This window comes from Macrotis lagotis, chromosome 6 (genome assembly GCF_037893015.1).
Source record: "Macrotis lagotis isolate mMagLag1 chromosome 6, bilby.v1.9.chrom.fasta, whole genome shotgun sequence".
NCBI lineage: Eukaryota > Metazoa > Chordata > Mammalia > Peramelemorphia > Peramelidae > Macrotis > Macrotis lagotis.
In genome coordinates this window covers 221,446,159-221,469,296 of record NC_133663.1, presented here as the reverse complement: position 1 = coordinate 221,469,296, position 23,138 = coordinate 221,446,159, and the positions used below count along the sequence as shown (strand labels likewise).

Sequence of the window (23,138 nt, the reverse complement as noted above, 5' to 3'; positions counted from 1 at the left end):
TATTCTTTTTAAAGTGTGGTTTGCCCCTTTCAAAGGTGAACAATAAAGAATTAGAAAGGTTATGGCAGATCTTCTTAAGATTATTTCTAATATTTTTCCCACTGTTCCTTGATATTCGCCTAATACCAGGTGAGACAGCTAGATGACACAGTATATAGTGTTGAACTTGGAGTCAGAAAAAACTGAATTCTAATCCTTATTTAGGCATTTATTAGTGAATAACCCTGATCAATTCATTTAAACTCAGCCTTAGTTACCTCATGTGTAAAATGAGGATAATAACACATATCTCACAGGGTTATTGTGAAGATCAAATGAGATAAATGTAAAGCATTTTGCAAACCTTGAAATTCTATGAAAACACTTGCTTATTATATATAGAAAGTAGTTGTTTGGGCCCTTCATAGTCATAATTATGACTTAATTATGTATACTTTCCCTGAGTACCCTGGCAGGAAGTCATTAACATGGAGATTATAAATAGTTTATTTCTTTACATATCTTTTTTCCCCCTCTTACCTTCCTCTCTGTCCCCTATCTGAATAGTAGGGAAAGAGGAGAAGCACATTTACCAAGAAGAAAGGACTAATTTTCTCAAAATACTATGAATAATAGGTAAAAGAAGAACCATAAAGAAATTGATAGGAATCTTGTAATGGATAGAATATTTACTTCGATGTCAGAAATTTCTGGATTCTAGTCCCAACTCTTAGCACCTACTGGCTGCATGATCCTGAGCAAATCTTTTAACCTTTCTTATACCTCAATTTCTTCATTTATAAAATGAGGGAACTCCATGTCCTCTAAATATCCAGTTCTATATCTATGATCCTATGAATTTCTAGATAGTGGTATGAGGAATTTGAAACAGTGGAAGCATTGGCTGGCAGCTAGCATTGAACCCACCAGGAATTTCTGAGGGAAGTTGAGATGACATCCTTGAAATGAAAGACAGCAACAGAGGTCTTGAGTTGGAATAAAGGCAGTGAAAAGATAGTGCTGACCTCAGAGAGGAGATAGATGACAACTGCCTAGACTGGTTCATGAACCAACAGTGGTTATGCATTCAAAACATTGGGATTTCTCTCTAGTGTTATCATGAATTTTGGGGGGAATTGAGAACCAGGTTGCTTAGCCAGAAGGGCACCACCTTTAACCATTACCTTGCTAATCAGATTAAAATGGGAATCCCTTTAATATCCTTTACATGTTTTGTAATAAAATTGATTTTACATCAAATATCTTTAACCTTAGTTATTTGTAGGAGGCAAATTGAATGCCTCTAAGGGAGAAGTAAAGGATTTAGATTATGATGTACTTCTGTTTGGAGGCAAAATAAAAATATAAGATTTTCAAAGTAATATTTATTGAGAAGCCTCCAAGATCGAATGCAGGTCCTTCTAAGGTCAGAACTTTGGGTTTACATAGATAGTGGGTTCCATTATTAATCCCATAGTCTCCCCAATTCTCTACTGTGTCCCTCTTCTCCCACTAGATGACCTAAAGTAAGTGATTTGTAAAGTTGTAATAGCAGCTGCAACTGTTCTTAGCTCACTTTTTGTAGCTCTTATAGATGAGTGCTGAATTATAGATGAACTCTGTTGGTGTGAAGAGGGTGTTTTGGCAGTTGCGAGCATGTAGTCAGAAATGAAAAGAAAAAAATTGTTTTCTCTCACAAAGCACCTCTGAGCAGGCAGGGCACAAGGCCCATGAGGAATAAAAAGATGAAACAAGGAAGGACCACAAGAAAGATAATGTCAGAGAATCATAAATATAGAATTGGATGGGATTGCAAAGGCAATCTAGCTTAACAGCTTCATTTTACAGATGAAGAAATGAGGAAGAGGCAATTTAAATAAATGAGAGAGATGGGATTTGAACCCAGTATCACCTAATCAAACCCTTCATTTTTATAAATGAGGAGAGGAAGCTCAAAGAAGTAAAAGGACTTTTCCAAGGTTGTACAGATGGTAAGTAAATGAGTCAGATTTTTGAAAACAGCTCCTCTGACTTCAATTTAGTTCTCATTCCATTGCATCATACTACTTCATAACCATTTCTTTTCCCCCCTCCTCCTCTATCAGGGTGTCTTTCAAATCTTTCTGACTGCATTTTTTCTGTCCCCTTCCTACTTGCCCCTATCAGGGACCCTTATCTGTTCCTCTCTTATTTGGTCTCTCCCACTTCTCTCATTTTTTTCTGTCAGATACACTTTTTACTTATTTCCCTCCCTCCACCCCCATACACTTTTCCCTTTTGCATTGTAATCTTATTAATCCTTGCTAAAGTATTAATTCAGAAGTAAATTATTTCCCAGGGGATAATAATAGAGGTTTCTGGAAAAAACTTTCAAGAATCAAAGGATGAACTAAGATGATGAAATGAAATGGATTTTGAGGGATTTTCCCCCCCATACCATTCAGATTACAAATCTGGCTACTCCACTGAATCACAATGTCAGAGTTACTAGTACTCCGAGATGAATCCATTCTATATAAGTTTGGGCTCTGGGAATGATCAAGTCTCTAAAGTAAATTTATATCTGCTTCATTTTATTAATTATATTAAGGATTGTTGAGTTTTATACCATATCCTTCAAATTTCTCTCAAGTATATATGCAATTTAGTTTAGATCAATAAATTCAATACAATAAACATTTATTAAACAACTACTTTGTGTAAGGTACAGTTGGTAGACAATCCTTTCCCTTAAGAGTTCACACTCATCTGAGAAGGCAGCATAGAAGAGTGTATCCTTGAGCCTTGAATAAGAGGTGGAAGAAAGGAAAAAGTACATCCAAGAGTAGAGAACCTTATGAATATGGAGGTTTAAGGTAGCATGCTGGGCTTAGGGAACAAATGGATATGTTGGACTGAAACAAAAGGGAATAATATAAAATAATCCAGAAATGAATGAGGGAGCTAGACCATGGAGAATTTCAAATGTCAAGCTGAGGAATTTTTATTTTATCCTGGGGCAATAGGGAGTCACAGACAATTCTTGAATAAGGAGATTATATGGTCCTAATTACATTTTAATTATTTTGGTAGCTGTTGTATTGGAGATGTGAGAAGTCAGAATCAGGGAGATCAAATGAGAGAGTATTGCAATAGTTCAGAGAAATGGTAATGAGGAACTGAATTAAGGTGATGGCCATGTGTCTAGAGAGAAGGTGGATAAGTATTAGAGATATTGTGAAGTTGACAGGACTTGGCAAATGATTGGTTATAAGGAATAATGAGTAGTCAAGAATGAATCTGGGATTATAAACCTGTGTGACTAGTACAATGAGGGTATTCTCAACAGAAACAGGGAGGTTCGATGGAGGGGCAAGCTTAGGGGAAAAGGTAGTATTTAAGTCACATATTCCATTTTATGAGTTGTTAGTCATGTCCCTCCAAACTGGATGAGCAAAGGGACTCCACCATATATATATGACTGAAAAGCACAAAGCAGTACTCTGATTCTTCTTTTGGTGACATTAACTCTTGATTCAAATCAAATATTTGATGAAATTTTGGATATCTAACACTGTGCTTCTTTTTCTACATTTAAAGAGGCACTCCAGAATACTCTTCTGCCTTTCTCACATTTCCTTTATCCCTTCCCCACCTTATCAATTTCCTGTCACCCTCCAATCCCTACTTTCATCTAAACCCCAACAAAGCTATACTCATGGAGATGAGATTGGTCATATTTAGGCAAGTACAGAATTGGAAAAAAAAACCAACCTCTTCTGGTTCTCCTCTTGATCCTTATTTGAACTCCCTTGAATAATGCCAGTGGTAATGGTGCTGGGGGTTGGTGTCACCAATCAAAGATTGAGAGGCCTTGAAAAGTGAGTTCACACACAACCCTGGGATTTCAAACTACTTAGGATTTATTATGGGAGCCTGCAAAGTGTACAGATTAAAACTTTTTTTCTTCCTGGAGAAGCAGCAAGCAGTTTGTAAACTGCTCAGAATAACAAAAGACTAGACAAGATTTGTTTCAGAGACAGAGGGGGGGAGGGAGGAAGGGAGAGAAGGGAGGGAAGGAGGGAGAGGGTGGAAAGGAGGGAGGGAGGGAGGGCAGAGAGAGGGGAGGGAGAACTGGCTGGGTTAAGATTCGAGCGAGCCTGCATGCCACCAGGGGATTCCAGGCCAGGCTTTTATAATCTTGCCCATTCTCTGGGTACAGAAAGGGTCAGGAGGCTATGGGCAAAGGGAAATCCCTCCCCTTCTACATGACTGAAAATCAGGTAAAAAGAACCCTGGAGTTGGGAATAAGAAAACATTAAAAATTTTACATTTAACAATGGAACAATAGAAATCAATTTACTTAACAGGAGCAGATAAAAGTTTTACAACATTTAAACAGTATAGAGGATTACAAAATCTATTTCCAATTACAAATCTATATACATAACTCCCTGCATCATATTCCCATAACTCCCTGCATCAATAAGATTCCTCAGTCAGCAATGTATATCAGACACATATTGTACAAGGAAATTGTTAGTATGGTATTTTATCTGTCCTTGAAAAAAGTGTGCAACTTAATAGTAAAGATAGGATGTGAATGCAATAACAAAACAAAACAAAACAAAACATCTATTAAAGACGCTTTACAAAAGAACAGGGATAGGGACTAGTCCTGTGATTTCATTAATATAGGGGACCCTCAGGTGAGGAAACCTCTTCTACCAAGGCAGGTTTGCCAAATCTTTACAAGAGTTTAAGTAATTTTCTCAGGATCATATATCCATAGGTATTTGAAATGAAACTTGAACTTGGGTCTTTCTACCTTCAAGGTCGACTCCCTAAGCCATGAAAAGTACACAGTAAAGTACACAGGTGCTCTTGGCACCTACGATGCAATCCTGGAAATTGGTTCACAAAAAAGTTCATTTATCTACCTTGTACCTCAAGGAAGTAGTTCAGCCCACTTTCTATTCTAGCCTTTTGCCCATCCAAATATAGTAAAACTTCTTTTAAGGTCAAAGGGAGGAGGTATCCTTTACCTCTAAAAACCTACTTCTAAGTGGGAAATAACAATTAGAACATTTTATTACTTGGATCATGACTACCCTACAATGTTGTAGTTTCAAAAATTAGTGATTACTATATCCTATGCTGGTAGGAGATTTCATTGGAATTGTGTGCATTACTTCATTTGAGAATGTTTAGAATGAATTTGATATCTACCTATTCAGAATTGCTAAGGTAAATTTGACTTGGAGATCCATTGTATAGCTAGACTGTGCATTGGTGAATGTATATACATGTATTCATATATAAATATACATATGTATATATTGTCTGTCTGTCTTTCTATCTATCTATCTATCTATCTATCTATCTATCTATCTATCTATCTATCTATCTTTGTTCCAATATGGATAGCTTTCGTTTTGATTGTTTGAAAGGAAACTACTTCTAGCATCTAGTTTAAAAAGTGGTTATAAAGATGTATTTGAAATAGTAAAAGGAATATGACAAGTAATATGGTGTAGTGGAAAAAGCTATTGTTTTGAGTTACAGAACTTTGATTTGAATCCTGCCTGTGATGTTTTCTAGATGTGTTACTTAAGGTAATTATTTTACCTCTCTGAGCCTCAGTTTTCTCATCTATAAAACTGGGCTAATAATATTTGACCTCTTCCAAAAGGTAGGGAGGAAAGGTTTTTGTTAATTTTTTGTTTTGTTTTGTTCTTATGATTTTATTTATTTTGAGTTTTACAATTTTCCCCCTAATCTTACTTCCCTTCCCATCCCCCACAGAAGGCAATTTGCCAGTCTTTACATTGTTTCCATGGTATACATTGATCCAAATTATATGTGTTGAGAGAGAAATCACATCCTTAAGGAAGAAACATAAAGTATAAGAGATAGTAAGATCAGACAATAAGATATCAGTGTTTTTTTTCTAAATTAAAAGTGATAATCCTTGGTCTTTGTTCAAACTCCACAGTTCTTTCTCTGGATACCAATGGTATTCTCCATCGCAGACAGTCCCAAATTGTCCCTGATTGTTGCACTGATGCAATGAGCAAGTCCATCAAGGTGATCATCACCCGCATGTTGCTGTTAGGGTGTACAGTGTTTTTCTGTATTTTGTTAATTTCTAAGTGATTTATATATATATATATATATATATATATATCATAATCATTGACCCATGCTGACAAAAGAATGCTGAGAAACAAAGCATCTCAAATAAAATTTGTCCTTTTCTCAAAAACAAGGAAAATATTTAAATAAAAAATATATATCTTATAGAGAAAGTAATCTAATAATGGAAGAAACATGAGAGGGATAACGAAATCTTCTCTCCTAGGTTATTTAGAAACAAAAATGAGAAAAAATAATTCCCTCCCTCATGAAATCTGTAGTTATTGAACCTTAAGATATTTGTTGAAAGGTGGAAATATTGGGAAGGTTGAGATGAATGGGCAGAGTTTGTGGAGATGAGTATAAAGTAAAATTTTGAATGAGAAAAAGGTCATGTATGACTTGCTTCATGATGCACTTTTGGTTGAAGTTTCTAGTTAATAAATTTAAATCTGGGCATATTGGTAGTCGTCAGCTCTGATTTGTTGTTCAAAGATAATCAATATTCTTTGGAGTGATCCCAGAAACAAAAAGGGCTGTTCCCCAAACACAAGTCGAGGAGGAGGCTGTTACTTTGGACCAGATGTTACCGAAACTATATTGAAAAAATATGCTCTGAAGATGATCATCAGATCTCATGAATGTAAACCAGACGGTTTTGAAGTCTGCCATGATGGAAAGGTAAGATAACGTGATTTGCTTTATTTCTTAATAAAAAAAAAACCAAGAGCATGGAAAAAAAAGAATATCCCTCCAGTTGCTGAGAGAGAGAGAAGGGTGGGGGAGGGGAGGAAAGAAGGAAATGAGGAGGGGGAAAGAGGAGAGAGAGACAGAGGGATAGAGACAGAGAGATGGAGAGAGAGAGAGAGAGAGAGAGAGAGAGAGAGAGAGAGAGAGAGAGAGAGAGGAAAGAAGAGAGAAATGGGGAGAATAGGAAGAGAGTTAGAGATGGAGCTTAAGGGAGAGGAAAAGGGAGAAGGTCTGAGCAATGCTGTGAAATGTATAGTTGTCTTTTGCCTTAAGCAATATTTGGTCAATCAAATTGATTTTCCTTGAAAATAAACAAGTTCATAGATATGGGCCTGCTACTTCTGGGTTCTGAGGACTTGGGTTGAAATCCCATCCTTGATCTATATTTCCTGTATTAACTTGGACAAGTCACCACCTTCCTGGGCCTCAGTTTTCTCAGTTATAAAATTAAAATTTTACACTAGATACCCCTACATCTCTATATTTATGGTCCTATGACTCTAAATTCATTAATTTGAAAATAAATCAATGTCTAAAGTAGTGCATTCTAATGGGAATGGTATTTAGACCCACAGAGAAAGAGAAAGGAAGCAGCCTTTTCTTTTTGGCTAAAAGCAACATAAACATTAATCCTCACCAAGCTAAGTAATTAATCTTAGATGAGAAATGGGATAATTTTTTACTTTTAGCTATAGTGAATGCTGTGTAGGATTTTTATGGAGTAATTTTTTTTTTAGTTTTTTTTTTTGCAAGGCTAATGGGGTTAAGTGGCTTGCCCAAGGCCACACAGGTAGGTAATTATGTAGTGTCTGAGGCCAGATTTGAACTCAGGTGCTCCTCACTCCAGGGCCGGTGCTCTATCCACTGTGGCAGCTAGCTGCCCCATTTTATGGAGTATTTTATAGAACCTTGGTAGTCTCTATCAAAAACTTCAGAGATAACCTTTGATGAGTTAGCAGATTCTTTGATTTGGGGATGATTTCTGGATTGGATGCTTAAAGCTCCTTTAGATTGACTTAAATTTCCCTCAATCTTATAGAGACTGTCTATATAGTAATTCAAACATTCCACTGGATTAGATTGTAGACTTAATACATGTAGGAACTCCTTCCAATGATGCAAATCACAACCTGTCCAGGACTTCCCTTCCTTTGTAACTTTTGTCGATGTCCTCCAATGTGTTAGAAGTTTTTCTTGCTATTTTTTTTGACATAATACTGGAACACACAAACTATACAGTGGGTAACTCATTACTTTCACTATGTAGCCAGTCTGTCTTCTTTTTCACTCATATATTTTTTTGATGACATACTTATTGTCCCTACTACATAGTCAGTTAGATGAACAATGTATAGAATTCTCCATCTGTAATATAGATAATATGATTTATTTATTATTATGGACATAATTTATACTATGAAGACATTTATGTATCATATTACCTATAATACCACATAATAATAATTATCATACAGATAGGATATTATTATAATTCAGATAATACATATCATATACGTATTAATACAATATAAACATGTTATATGTCGAGAGAGAGAGAGACAGAAAGATTCATAGATACATACATAGACAGACAGACAGACAGACTTAGGTACTGAAAATGGACAATATGGTGAACCCAGAATTGAAAAGGAAGAGGAAAGTCATAGACTGGAATGCCTTTGGGTAGCAACAAATTTTTTTGCTGACTTCAAACTTCTTTCTGATACAAAGACAATTTGTGTACCAATATTCAACTGTTGGTATTGTATGTCACAGATCACCAGTCTCTAAAAAATTGAATATCATTAGAAAACAAAGGAAAGGCAAGGGTAGAGGTGAGTAGACAGTAAAACTCGTTATAAATAAGGAATTTCTAAAGTGATCTACAGTGAATAGTGCCATCAAAGAACATAATTTGAACATAGTAACTAATTTTTGAGAGACTCAGATTTCCCCTGCCTAATTTTGAATGAGTATCTTTCCTGTAGCAATAAAAACTTTTGAGAGACTAGAAAGAAAGGAAAGGATCATAAATGAACTGTCATCTAAGGAATCTTTTTTTAAAAACCCAGCAATAATATAAAATCATCACCATCTTGTAAAGCAGCACTTTCTTTCTTGTCTAAATATTTCATCAAAATTACTCATTTTAACAATTTTAACCTAAAGTAAATATTAAAGTGACTTGTCCCAGTTATGCAGTAGTTAGTGATATGACTAGTGCCTAAGTCACCTGTTGCTAAGCAGGTGATTTGATCCACACTAATCTTGGTGAATAATTCAACATCCTTGGTAGTAGTCCAGGTTTCATAGCCCCTCTAAGTTCCAAACTCAAAGCATTTCATCCTTTAGCAGGATGAATCACTTAGTCATTCTGGCCCTGGACAAATCTTGATCTGGATGTATGATAGCTTTCTTATGAAAAAAAAATAAAAATTAGCAAGCCCTTTATGACCTTATAATTTGCAACTTGTAAGGTATAGAATTCTCTAGTACTCAAACTGTACTATTTACTTTTTGTTTTTGTTTTGTTTTGCATGGCCATGGAGTAAAGTGATTTGTCCAAGGTCACAGAGCTAGGTAATTATTAAGTGTCTGAGTTCACATTTGAACTCAGGTCCTCCTGACTCCAAAGCCAGTTGCTCCATCCACTGCGCCACCTAGCTGCCCCTTTTCCTTTTTTTTTTTTGTTTTGTTTTTTGAAACTGTACTATTTACAAGTCCCTAGGTGAATGTGCTGAAAATATTTAATTTTCAATCAAGTAGTTATAAGTGTATTGATCAGATGACTCTCTACACTTCCACTACTATACAATCAATTGCTTTGTGGCAAACATAGATAGTTTTCTAATGTCACTTTGAGAATCAAATTTCTGACTACTTTGAGAATGCGCATAAATCTAAAAATTTTCTTTTTATCGTTAATCAGATTATCACAGTGTTTTCTGCATCTAATTATTATGAAGAAGGCAGTAATAGAGGTGCTTACCTCAAACTGAACCATGAAATGACCCCTCGATTTTTCCAGTACCAAGCCAGTCAAGTGATTCAAGGGAAAACTCTTTATGAAAGGTACAGTTGTTCTTCATGGTGAATACTGATGAATCAGACATCTATTCCTGTTTTATTATGTTATATTTCTAATGGAATAGATGAGGTAAAGTAAGTGAGGTATTGCTAACATCAACAAAATATGGAGAAATGCATTTCCATGGGGGAAAAATGCTATCTGTAGGCTGGACAATGGAAAGTACAGCTCAACTTGCAATACTTGTTTCTAGAATGTTCTAATCACAGCTTATTCACTATACTTCCTTCCCTCTCCTAGCATTAGTAGATTTCCTCCTCTTTCATTCATCTTTCAACTTTGTGCCATCCCCAATTTAATTTTTTATCTTCTCTACCCAGCTTTAAGAATACAGACTGGGCAACTATATTTCATTTCAGGATTTTGACTTTAAAGGATGGATAAGAATTTGAGAAGAGAAAAAGAAGTTATCCTAGGCATAGTGAACAACCTGGACAGAAAATAACAGACCCTCAAGTATTAACTATGCTCAATGAATATTCATAGAATATTTGCATTTTTAAAACCAAAATTATAACATGTTTGCAGTTATATTTGTAATTGTCTTTTCAAGAAGATTATTAGTAAAAAGGAGGAGAGAAATTGTGAGTTAGACTAGATTGTCAAGGTAAGAATTTGCATGTGTATGCATGATTTTAGAATTGATCTATCTAAGCATAATTTTAGGAAAGGTATGATAAAAAGCTAATGAAGAGACTGAGAAAAAAAGTACAATTGAATTACCCCCTAAAACAAAAGATCTAAAAAACACACCAGATCAAACTCTGGGGAAATCCAAGAAAAAGATGCAATGAATCATTTTTCTAGTAGTTTATATTGGCACAGAGAAAGACAAAGAGGTTTAAGGACAGGCTGAACAGGAGTATATGTGCAGAGCACTTGAAGAGGTCCCAAACTCATACCACCACCATGATAGGAACAGATAGCTACTACAAATTTTGTCACCTATTACCCAAGTGTAACTCACAGAACCAGGATGGAATGAGGAGGGGATCTGTGCTCAGGGATGGTATTTTGGAGTATGGAGTGGTCAAGGGCCTTGGCAGTTTTTTGAGAGAGGATCAGGTTCATAAAGCAAGGAGCAGCAGCTATGTGGCTTAGATCCCAAGAGTGGACTGGGGTCTCAGTTTCAACTTCCAGCCAGCTTACAGGCTTTGAATCCCTGCTCAAAATGAAACCACACTTTTGTCATTCTATACAAGTAGAGTTAACCAGCTAGCTCTAAGAACTGAGACAAGAAATACTCCGTTGTTGTTTAAAGTCATACTTAGATAAGGAATTTGTAGAGCTCAGACCAAGGGGTAAGATGTTAACCTTTTCAGACCGCTTTGGAAATTTTGGTTTTTTATTTCTTTTTATTTTTTAATTTTTAAAATTTTATTCCCATTTATTAATGTATTTATTCTTATTTTGTAGTAATAATGATTTTTATACATTACTAAAATATTCTTGTTTAAGAGTAAACATAATATCCCCCCCAAAAAATATAGATCCACATGAACAATAAAGTAAAGGGGAGAGAAAAAAATTAGAATTAAAATTAAATAATGATGATGATGATGATGATGATGATAATAAAAATTGTAGGTATGGCCAGGTGGTGCAGTGGACAGAGCACCAGCCCTGGAGCCAGGAGCACCTGAGCCCAAATCCAGCCCCACACATCCAACAATCACCCAGTTGTGTGACCCCATGTAAGCCACCCCAACCCCATTGCCACGAAAAAAACAAAAAAAGGACCTAGAATAAAATAAAATAGTAATAATAATAGTAGGGGCGGCTGGGTGTGGACAGAGCACTGGCCCTTGAGCCAGGAGCACCCAGGTCCAATTCTGGCCTCAGACACCCAACAATCATCCAGTTGTGAGGCCCCAGGAAGGCCACCCAGTCCCATTTGCCCTGAAACAACCCCCCCAAAAATAATAATAAAAAATGTGCTTCAGTCTCTGTTCCAACACCACCAGCTCTGTCATGGGTGGATCACATTCTTTATGATAAGTCCATCACAAAAGTTACTTCCATATTTTTCCACCATTGCCATTGCTGATCACAACTCCCTCCATTCATACTTCTCCACTACCATGTACTATATTTTCTCTTTCCTTTCACTGTCTCTTCTGTAGGGTAGTTGAGTGGCACAGCAGACAGATCCCAGGCCCTGGGGCTAAGAGGCCCTGAGCCCACATACCACCCCTTAGGCCCAGCATCAACCTGGCCCTATGGTCCCGGACAGGCCATCCAATCCCAGCCCCTTGCAAGAAGTAAAAAAGAAAATGTGTTATATCTGACCACTCTCCCCGCATGGTCCATCCTCTCCTCCATCACTCACATTCCCTCCTTCCCCTGTCCCCCTTTTTCCTTACTCCAGATGTCTATATCCCATTGAGTATATATGCTGTTTCCTCTCCTAGCCACCTCTGATGAGAGTGAAGATTTCCTTTATTCCCCCTTGCCTTTCCCCATTCCATATCATTGCAATAGCTCATTGTAATAAAGAAAAATCTTATTATATGAAATATCTTAGCCTATTCCTTCTCTCCTTTTCCTTACTCCCATTACATTTCCCTTTTATCTATTGACTCTATTTTTACACCACATTATATCTTCAAGTTCAGTTTTCTCCTGTGCTTCATCTATAAAATCTTCTTCTACCTGCTCTATTAAATGAGAAGGTTCATATGAGTATTATCAGAATCATTTTTCTATACAAGAATACATGTAGTTCATCATCATTAAGTCCATCATATTTTCCCCTTCTCCTCCACTCTCTATGTTTAACCTGAGTCCTGTATTTGAAGATCAAACCTTGTGTTTAGCTCTGACCATTCCAACAGGAATATTTGAAATTTCCCTGGTTCATTGAAAGTCCATCTTTTTTACCTGGAAGAGGATGTTCAGTTTTGCTGGGTAGTTGATTCTTGGTTGCATTCTAAGCTCTTTTGCCTTCTGGAATATTATATTCCAAGCCCTATGAGCTTTTAATGTAGTTGCTGCTAAGTCCTGTATGATCTTGACTGCAGCTCCATGATATTTGAATTGTGTCCTTCAGGCTGCTTGTAATATTTTCTCTTTGACTTGGGAGTTCTAGAACTTGGCTATAATATTCCTGGGGGTTGTTTTTTTTTTTTGGATCTTTCTTGGGGAGATCAGTGGATTCTCTCAATTTCTATTTTGCCCTCTGCTTCTAGGATATTGGGGCAATTTTCCTGTAATAGTAATTCTTTGAAAATAATGTCAAGGTTCTTTTCCTGATCATGACTTTCAGGTATTCCAATAATTTTTAAATTATCTTTCCTAAGTCTGTTTTCCATATCAGTTGTTTTTTCAATGAGATGCTTCACAGTTTCTTCTAATTTTTCATTCTTTTGGTTTTGAAGTATTGTGTCCTAATTTCACATAAAATCTGCATTCTTTGTTTGAAGGATTTGTTTTCCTCATAGAGCTTTCTTATCTCTTTTCCCATCTGGCCCATTCTGCTTTTTTAAAGCATTTCTTCTTCACAATAACTTTTTGAACTATTTTATCCATTTGAACTATGATAGTTTTTAACATGTTATTTTCTTCAGCATTTTTTTGGATCTCCTTGACTAAGCTGCTGACTTCTTTTTCATGTATTTTCTGCATCTCTCTCTCATTTCTTTTCCCAATTTTTCTTGTATCTCCCTCAATTCATTTTCAAAGTCTTTTTTGAGCTCTGTCATAGTCTGAGCCCAATTTCTGTTTTGCTTAGAGTCTTTAGATGTAGGATCTTGTGCTTCCTCATCTTCAGATTGAGTGTTTTGATCCTTCTTGGTATCACAGGCAAAGTACTTCTCAATGGTGCTCCTCTTTTTTCTCTACTTACTCATTTCTCCAGTCTGTGCCTGGTTTTGGGGTGCTTCCTGAGCTTTTGAGTATTATTGGGACACCCCCCCACACACAAGGATCTCTGTGTGTGAGGCTCTGTCTTCCCTCTTGGTTTGTGAATGACCATAATTGCACCCCTCTGCTATGGGGGCTGAGGTGGGGGGGGCCCCTGCTGTTCTATGGGGGGCTTAGACTGCAATCAGGATCTGAATATGGTCAGAACCCCAGAGTCCTGTTCCAGGTACAGAGGACAGACCTTGGAAGTCTCTCTCCACTCCCTCCTTAGGCTCAGCACTCATGCCCTGGGGCCTCCTGCTTACTGGCTTCTGCTTCTGGCTTTCTGCACCTGGGCTGCCTGCCGCTCTGCTCACTGAATACCCTGAGGGCTGTGCTTCACGTGCTCGCTCTGGCAGATGTACCTCCGGCTTATCCCCCAAGTTGTGCCTGGTGCTCCCTGGGGTGTAAATCAGGAAACTGCCCTTGCAGCTGTGAGCCACAACTCCCAGGGCCCTGGGGCTGCCTCCAGGCAGCTGAAGTTCCTTTGCTCTGGTGGGCTAACCCTCCAACCCTGGGGAGTAGAGCCTTTCCACTCTTTTCCAGGTTACCTTGGGTTGGAGAACTGCCTCACTGCCTCCCTCTGTTGATTCTGTCTCTTGAAAATTTAGTTAGAGTCCTTAGTTTTTAAGTTTTAGGAGCGAGCACCTAAGAGACAATCCTCTCTTGTCACCATCTTGGCTCCACCCCCCGGAAATTTTGAAAGCTTTTATATTCCCCTAGCCTGAACCATCGCGGAAATCCTATAATAATATATACTTAATATCTTCAAGAAAGCAACTCAGGGCCAGTCCAGATCATCCTTTCAGAAACATGCAGAGACTGTCCTAAAAATTTCAAAATTAGAAAGTGGGCTGAAAAAATGAACAAACAAAAAAAGAATCCTATCCTATAACACTATTATGGTAGCAGGGACAGTCATGACACGAAACTTAAAGGAGAGAATGCTTCCAAAACAACATCTCTAAAAATAAAACCTCAAAAATACCCACTAATCACAAATTCAAATAGAATTCCTAGAAGAAATGAAGGAAGAGATTTGTTTTAAAAAGGAGTTAAAATTGTTTTTAATAAATGAAATGAGAGCATTGGAAGAAAAATGGAAAAGAAATGAAAACTATGGAAAGGGAGCAATTCCCTGAAAATTAGAATGGACTAAATAGAAGCTAGGGAACCTAGGTACATGGAGCACTGGATTTACAATCCAGAAGATTCTTCATCCTGAGTACAAATCTGGTTTAAAACACTTACTAGTTGTGTGACCCTAGGTAAATCACTTAAACCTAAATCACTCCTGTATCTTTGCCAAACAAAAGCCTCCAAATGGGCTCTGAAAGAATTGCACATAACTGAAATAACTGAACAAAAACAAGAATAAACAGAAGCTTATGACTAAATGAAACAACAAAAAATATTTTGAAAATTCAAGACTTTAAAAAATAAAAGATAAGGAATCTCATAGCAAAAACAACTGATCTGGAAAAAAGATCAAAAAGAAAATATAAGACTCATTGAATTATCTGAACTCTGACCAAAAAAAAAAAAGAACCTCTGATGTATTTTAAGAACCAGTAAAAGAGAATTGCCTATACCTATTAGAAAAAAGAGGGCAAAGTCTAAATAGAAAGTCACCACTGACTTTTTGTAAGAAATCTCAGATTGAAAACTCCCTGAATATTATAGCTAAAAATCTAGAGATTTCAAGTCAAAGAAAAAAAATAACCATGCAAGCAGCCAGAGAGAATTCAACGACCATCAGGATCACACATGATTTTGGAACCACAGTTTTAAAGTACTGGAGAACTGAGAAATACAACATTCCAGAAGGGATAAAGATTTATAGCAGTAAAACTGATATAGTTATATGGAGAAAAATGAGCTTTAATGAAATAGAAAACTTCCTAGCATTTCTGATGAAAAGATCACAGCTACAAAGAAACTTTGAAATTCAAACATAGGAGTTAAGAGAAACATAAAAAAAGGTAAATACAAATCAGCAGTCATAAGAGACTAAATAAGGATAAATATTGAAACATGGAAAAGTAATATATGTGCCCCCCCAAGCTCTATCATCCCTGAGGGTCATAGAAGGAATATAATTAGATAAGATCTTGGAGAGATTCTATTTATTGTCTTAAGAGAAGAATGGAAAGAGAAGGGAAGAGGAAAAACACCAGGGAAGAAGAGAAAAAAAGTCCAGAAGAAATATCCTTACATGATCAGAATATTCAAGTAGAAATTTATATAAACAAACTAGAGGGAATGAAGTGAGTAGTTGTCACTTGAACCTCCAACTTGTCTGAATTGATCAAAGGAGTAAAGAATATACCTATGTACACAGTTGGAAGGAAATATGCAAGGATGAGGATAAGGCAGAAGGGGCATTTAGAAGGAAGGCAAGTGAAGGGAGGGATTAGTTGTCAGCAAAACAAGCTCTAATGAGGAATGTGCAACTATATATATATATATATATATATATATATATATATATATATATATATACATACATATATATAATTTTATGTAAATTTTTTGGTTCATGATTTATTTTATATAATTACAATAATTTTGTTATAAGAGTAAACATATACTTCCCCCCCACCAAGAAGATGAGAAACCTCAAGAATAGTGAGAGAGAGAAAAAAAGTGTACTTCAGACTGTGTTCAGATTCCAATGGCTCTGTCTCTGGGGTGAGTTACTTTCTTTATCATAAGTCCACCAGAGAAGTTGCTTCAATATCTTTTCCACAAGTGCTATTACTAGCTGTATTTCCCTTCATTCTATTCCTCCCCACTCTCATTTATTCCCTTCACTCTCTCCTTTCATCCTGGCCCTGTCCAAAAGTGTGTTGTATCTGAGTACCATCTCCCACAATCTTCCCTCTCTTCTATCTCATATTCTACCCTTCCCTCCCCCCATTCCCCCTTATCCCATACATTTCTTCTAATTTTTTCTAGGGTAAGATAGATTTCTATATTAAGTGTGTATGTTATTTCCTCTCTGAGCCATTTCTGATGAGAATGAAGGCTCACTCATTCTCCCTTGCCTTCCCCCATTTCACTCCATTGAAAAAGCTTTTTCTTGACTTTTATGTGAAATTTCTTAGCTTCTTCTTCATCTCCTTTCCCTTTCTCCTAGTACTTTACTTTATCACTCATTCACTCCATCTTTTTTACCATATTATACCATTATATTCTGCTCCTTCCTGTGCCCTGTCTATATATGCTCCTTCTAACAACTCTTATAAATGAGAAAGTTCATATGAGTTATCAGTATCTTCTTCCCATGCAAGAATACAAACAGTTCAATATCATTAAGTTCCTCATAGTTAGTTCTTCTCATCCACCCCTTCTATGGTTCACCAGGATCCTATAATTGGAGATCAAACTTTCTGTTCAACTCTGGTTGTTTCTATAGGAAAGTTTGAAAGTCCCCTGTTTCATTGAAAGTCCATCTTTTCCCTTGAAAGAGGATGTTCAGTTTTGATGGGCAGTTGATTCTTGGTTGTAAACCAAGATCTTTTGCCTTCCAGAATATCATATTCCAATCACTACTAGCCCTTAATGTAGATGCTGCCAGATCCTTTGTAATCCTGACTATGGAGCCACAGTATTTGAATTGTTTGTTTCTGGCAGCTTTTAGAATTTTCTCTTTGATTTGGGAGTTTGGGAATTTGGCTATAATATTCCTGGAAGTTTTTCTTTTGGGATCTCCTTTAGGAGGCGACTGGTGAATTCCCTCAATTTCTATTTTACCCTTTGCTTCTAGAATCTCAGGGCAATTTTGCTGTATTATTTCTTGAAAAATGAAGTCTAGGCTCTTTTCCTGGTCATGACTTTCAGGTAGCCCAATAATTTTCAAATTATTTCTTCTGGATCTGTTTTTGAGGTTGTTTGTTTTATCCAATGAGATATTTCAGATTTTCTTCTAATTTTTGTTGGTTTTTTTTGGAAGAGTTTTATTTCTTCCTGATTTCTTGCAAAGTCATTGGCTTCCTTTAGTTCTGTTCTGCATTTGAAGGAGTTACTGTCTTCAGAGATCTTTTTTATCTTCTTTTCTAGCTGGCCAATTCTGCTTTTTAAGGCATTTTTTTTTCTTTTTCTTTTTTCCATTTGACCTAAACTGGTTTTTACCATATTATTTTCTTTAGTATTTTTTTGTGTTTCTTTCACCAAGCTGTTGATTCGGTTTTCATCATTTTTTCTGCATCGCTCTCATTTCTCCTCCCAAAGCTATGTAATTATTAAGTGTCTGAAGCCAGATTTGAACTCAGGTACTCCTGACTCCATGGCCAGTGCTCTATCCACTGCACCACCTAGATACCCCTTCTATACCTGTTTTTAACAGGGGTTTTGTTTTTCTTACATTCTTGATGTGGAATGGAGATGGTTGAAGTGGGAGCAAAGAGGATTTTAAGTAATTGAAAAATATAACTTAAAAAAGCAGATGAAAATGGAGAAATTAAAAATGTTTAATAGAGAGGGACAAATGTTGGATAAAAATCTTAGAAGGAGAAAGTGACATTGGGATGAAGGTGTAGGTAGAAGGATTATTTTTAGTGAATACTTTTTTTTCTCTAATGAAAGAGGAAAGGGGATAATCATACTCAAACAATTATGGAATGAAGAAATCATGCTGAGGGAGTTCATGATTTTATGACTGACCAACTATTACCTTTTTTACCTCTTTTTAAAATTTTTTTCCAACCACATACAAAAATAGTTTGCAACATTCATTTTTGTAATATTTTTGAGGTTAACATCTTTCTCCCTTCCTCCCTTCATGCCCCCTCCCCTTGACAGCAACTAATTTAATATAGGTCATACATTTATAGCTAAGTTAAACATATTTCCACATTAGTCATTTTGTGAAAGAATTAGAGCAAAAGGGGAAAAACCATGAGGAAAAACTATAAAACAAATTTTAAAAATTGAAAACAATAAACTTTGGCCATCATTCAGACTCCATAGTTCTTTCTCTGTATGTGGATAGTATTTTCTATTACAAGTCCTTTAGAATTGTTTTTGATCATTGTACTACTGATAAGAGCTAAGTCTATCATAGTTATTCATTGCACAAAGTTGCTGTTAATGTGTACCATGTTTTCCTGCTTCTGCTCACTTCACTCAGCATCAGTTGATATAAGTCTTTCTAGGCTTTTCTGTTAATTATTCTTATAGAACAATAACACTCCACCACATTCATATACCACAGTTTGTTCAATCATTCAACTCATATTCATTCTCTCAATTTCCAATTCTTTGACTTTACAAAAAAAACTACTATGATTATTTTTGTACATTTGAGTATTTTCCCCTTTCTCATGACCTCTTTGAGATGTAGACCAAGAAGTGGTATTGCTGGATCAGAGGATGAATAGCATGCCCTTTGGGCATAGTTCTAAATTATTCTTCAGAATGGTTGGATCATTTCAGAACTTCTCCAGTAGTTCATTAGTGTCTCAGTTTTTCCACATCCCCTCCAATATTGTTCATTTTCCTTTTTTTGTTATATTGGACAATCTGATAGGTAGGAGGTGGTACCTCAGAGTTTTAATTTGCATATCTCTAATCAAAAAATGATTTTTTCATATGACTATAGGTACTTTTAAGTTCTTATGAAATTGCTTATTCATATTCTTTGACCATTTATCAGTTAGGGAATGACATATTCTTAAAAAATTTGACTCAGTTTTCCATGTATTTTGGAAATGATATAAAAATTGTTTCCCAGATTTCTGAATTCCTTTTAATATTGGTGGAATTGGTTTTATTTTGTATAACATTTTTAATTTAATATAATCAAAATTACCCATTTTGCATTTTATAATGTTCTATATCTCATATGTCATAAACTCCTCCCTTTTCCATAGATAAACTAGTCCTTGTTCTTCTAATTCACTTAAGGTATCACCTTTCATGTCTAAATTCTGTACTATTTCAACCTTATCTTGGTACAGAGTGTGAGTTGTTGGTCAATGTCTAGTTTCTTCCATACTATTTCTCCTAATAATTTTCTTCAACTGTAGCCTTTTAATTCCTTGTACTCTTAACCTATCATTCCCAGTTTGAGAATCCCAGCCAATTTCTCCTTGTCTTGTTTTACATTACTGGAGAAGGTCATAAAAGGGTGATGATTTTGCTACAACTTATTCATGGTATATAAATCTCAACTTTCTATGAATAAACAATAACCCATTTTACAATTGTGGATGCAAAGACAGAAAGAGAGAGAGAGTCTTAAGTGACATGCCTAGGTTTACACAGATAGGAAGTATTTGAGGCTGGATTTGACCTTAGTTTTCTTGACTCCAGGTCTAGTTTCAAATGGCTGACTTTTGATGTTTCAGTGAGGGTGAGAAAAGGAGGAAAGGCTATGAGAGAGTTTCTCAGTGAAGTGTGAAGTGAAGTCCTCAGCTGAGAGGGTGGGAGGAGAGAGGCTTGAGGAGAGATGCTGAGTGTATTGCTAAATCCATAAAACTGTGTTAAGAGGATTGTCTTCCTGCAATACAAACCAGTTGAAATTATCACCCCTTTTTTATTCCCTCTTTCTTCATTTTCCATACACACACACACACACACACACACACACACACACACCTCCTATCAAGAAAGATCAAAACCATATGATAGAAACTCCAATTATGAATTGCAGTGATGGAAGGATGATTTAGATCAGTGGAACCATATATTCAATTTAAGTCATATTTATCATCTATTCAATTTATTCTGAGACTTAGTATCCCTAACCCTCTTGTTGCTTCCAGGCATTGTACTGGGCACTAAAGTTTCAAAGGAAAAAATGATATAATTCTTACCATCAGGAGGCTTACATTATATCAATAAAGACAGTGTGTCTGTGTAGATAGGTATATACAAAATAGATACACTAAATGATGGAAGCAGGAGGTATTAGCAACTTGAGACATGGGGAAAGACTTCATGGAGAAAATGGTATGAGAAATGAGTCAAAGGAAAGATAGGGATTCTAAGATGTAGTGTCAGACATGAGAAATGGTGAGGTCAATTTGACTATATAGTCTAGTATGTGAAAGAGGAAAATGTTTTATAATGTTAACTTGGAGACAAGTTGGAAAAGTGCCAAAGAAAAAAATTTACAGTTGTTCCTAGGAAAATAGGAAGATAGAGAGCTAGGGCTAGAAGGTGGTACAGGCCCTAGACCTGAAGTCAGGAAGACTCATCTTTCTGAGTTAAAATTGGGCTGCAGACTCTTACTAACTTTGTTACCTTGGGCAGGTCACTTGACAAGTCTGTTTTACCTTGGTTCCTTCATCTGTAAAATGAGCTGGAAAAGGAAATGGCAAACCACTCCAGCATCTTTGCTAAGAAAACCTTGACTCCCAAAGAGTCTAACACAACTGAAAAAATGAGTGAACAGCAACAGAGAATGGGGGGGAAGAGAGGGAGTGGTCAAACATTAGCTTTAAGAATTTTTTTGTTTTGTTTTTCTAACTATGCAGATGATAATTTGAAGTTTCATGAAGTTCATGAAGAAAGAGGACTGAGATTTGGTGACTTTTGCAGAAAACAATTTTATTTGGATAATGAGATTGGAAGCTAGATTGCAGAAGGTTTTGAAGCAAGAGAGAAGATAGACCTTGAAGGCAACCTGCAGGTTAGCTGAGAAGGGTAGAAGAGATGTAGAATCATAGCTGCTGGGGACAAGGAAATGAAGTAATTGTTTTTTGTTTGTTTGCTTGCTTTTGTTTATTGCAAGGCAATGGGGTTGTGACTTGCCCAAGGTCACACAGCTAGGTTGGGTTAATTAAGTGTCTGGGGCCAAATTTGAACTCACATCCTCCTGACTCTAGGGCCAGTGCTCTATCCATTGTGTCATTTAGCTTCCTCAAGTAATAGTTTTTGAAAGATGAGAGAGACTTGGCTTGTTTGTAAAGGTCAGGAATGGAGTCAATAATCAAGGAGAGCTTGCAGATTAGAGAGAGAGAGAGGGAATAACAATGAGATCAATATACTAGAGATGACAGAAGGACATGGGATCAAGAGAACATGCAGAGGAGTTTATCTTGGGAAAGGCCATCTCTTCATGTGACACAAGGCTGTAGGAGGAAGGATTTGGGGAAGATATAACAATAACCCATTTTACAATTGTGGATGCAAAGACAGAAAGAGAGAGTCTTAAGTGACATGCCTAGGTTTACACAGATAGGAAGTATTTGAGGCTGGATTTGACCTTAGTTTTCTTGACTCCAGGTCTAGTTTCAAATGGCTGACTTTTGATGTTTCAGTGAGGGTGAGAAAAGGAGGAAAGGCTATGAGAGAGTTTCTCAGTGAAGTGTGAAGTGAAGTCCTCAGCTGAGAGGGTGGGAGGAGAGAGGCTTGAGGAAAGATGCTGAGTGTATTGCTAAATCCATAAAACTGTGTTAAGAGGATTGTCTTCCTGTAATAAGAACCAGTTGAAATTATAAAAAATCAATTTATGGTGAACATAAAGACTGAAACCATATTATAGAAACTCCAATTATTAATTGCAGTGATGGAAGGAAGATTTAGATCAGTGAAACCATATATTCAATTTAAGTAATACTCATTTACCTGAATAGTAATAGGGAATCTTGGGGGAGGCATAGATTTAGGGAGAAATATAATGTTTCCTGTTTTTGGTCATGTTGAATTTGAGATGCCCATGGAACATTCAGTTTGGAATGTACAATAGGAACTTTGTAGGTGGGAGATTAGAACTCAAGAATTTTAACTCAGTTCACTAGCAGTGAATATGTATATCTGGCATTCAACTATATAAAGATGATAATCAAACCATTGAAACTTGATAAAGTCCTTTTCTCCCTCTGTGGAATTGTCCTCAAATTCCCTTCAGTGTTACTTCAACCAATCAGCCAGGCTTCCAGGCTCCTGGCCCCTTCAAATTCAGAACTAGAAATTCTCTTTGTCACAAGAAGACACACACACACACACACACACACACACACACACACACACACACTCTCAAGCTGCTGCCCTCCTCAAGTGACTGTCTTTTCTCATTGATTGTGGGTACTTTTATTGATATCAACAATTACCACTTTAGGATATTCTTGCTACTAGTAAATACCCACTATTTATCCTATTGATACTCACAGGATTGCTGAGTAGGTTTTAGACAATTGTATTTTGGCATTCTAGTTCACTTAAACTTAGGAATGAAGAAACACAAAGAGACAGAGGGGAACAAGTTCTCACATTCTTTATGGCTATGTGGGAATCGAAGTCCCTGTCTGTCTCACTTCCTACTTCACAGGAGTCACTCAAAATTGTCCTATCACTTTAT

General features: G+C 36.4%; 1 protein-coding gene across 4 annotated transcripts in view; it reads left to right on the top strand.

Annotated features, from left to right (window-relative positions):
* Nucleotides 1-23,138, top strand: part of PPEF1 (protein phosphatase with EF-hand domain 1) — a 216,405-nt gene that overhangs the window by 175,033 nt on the left and 18,234 nt on the right. For all 4 annotated transcript variants that reach the window (XM_074192696.1, XM_074192697.1, XM_074192695.1 and 1 more), the window contains 2 exons: nt 6,589-6,774; nt 9,773-9,915. In XM_074192696.1, coding sequence (XP_074048797.1) covers nt 6,589-6,774; nt 9,773-9,915 — 329 coding nt within the window. The remainder of the gene's footprint in view (nt 1-6,588; nt 6,775-9,772; nt 9,916-23,138) is intronic.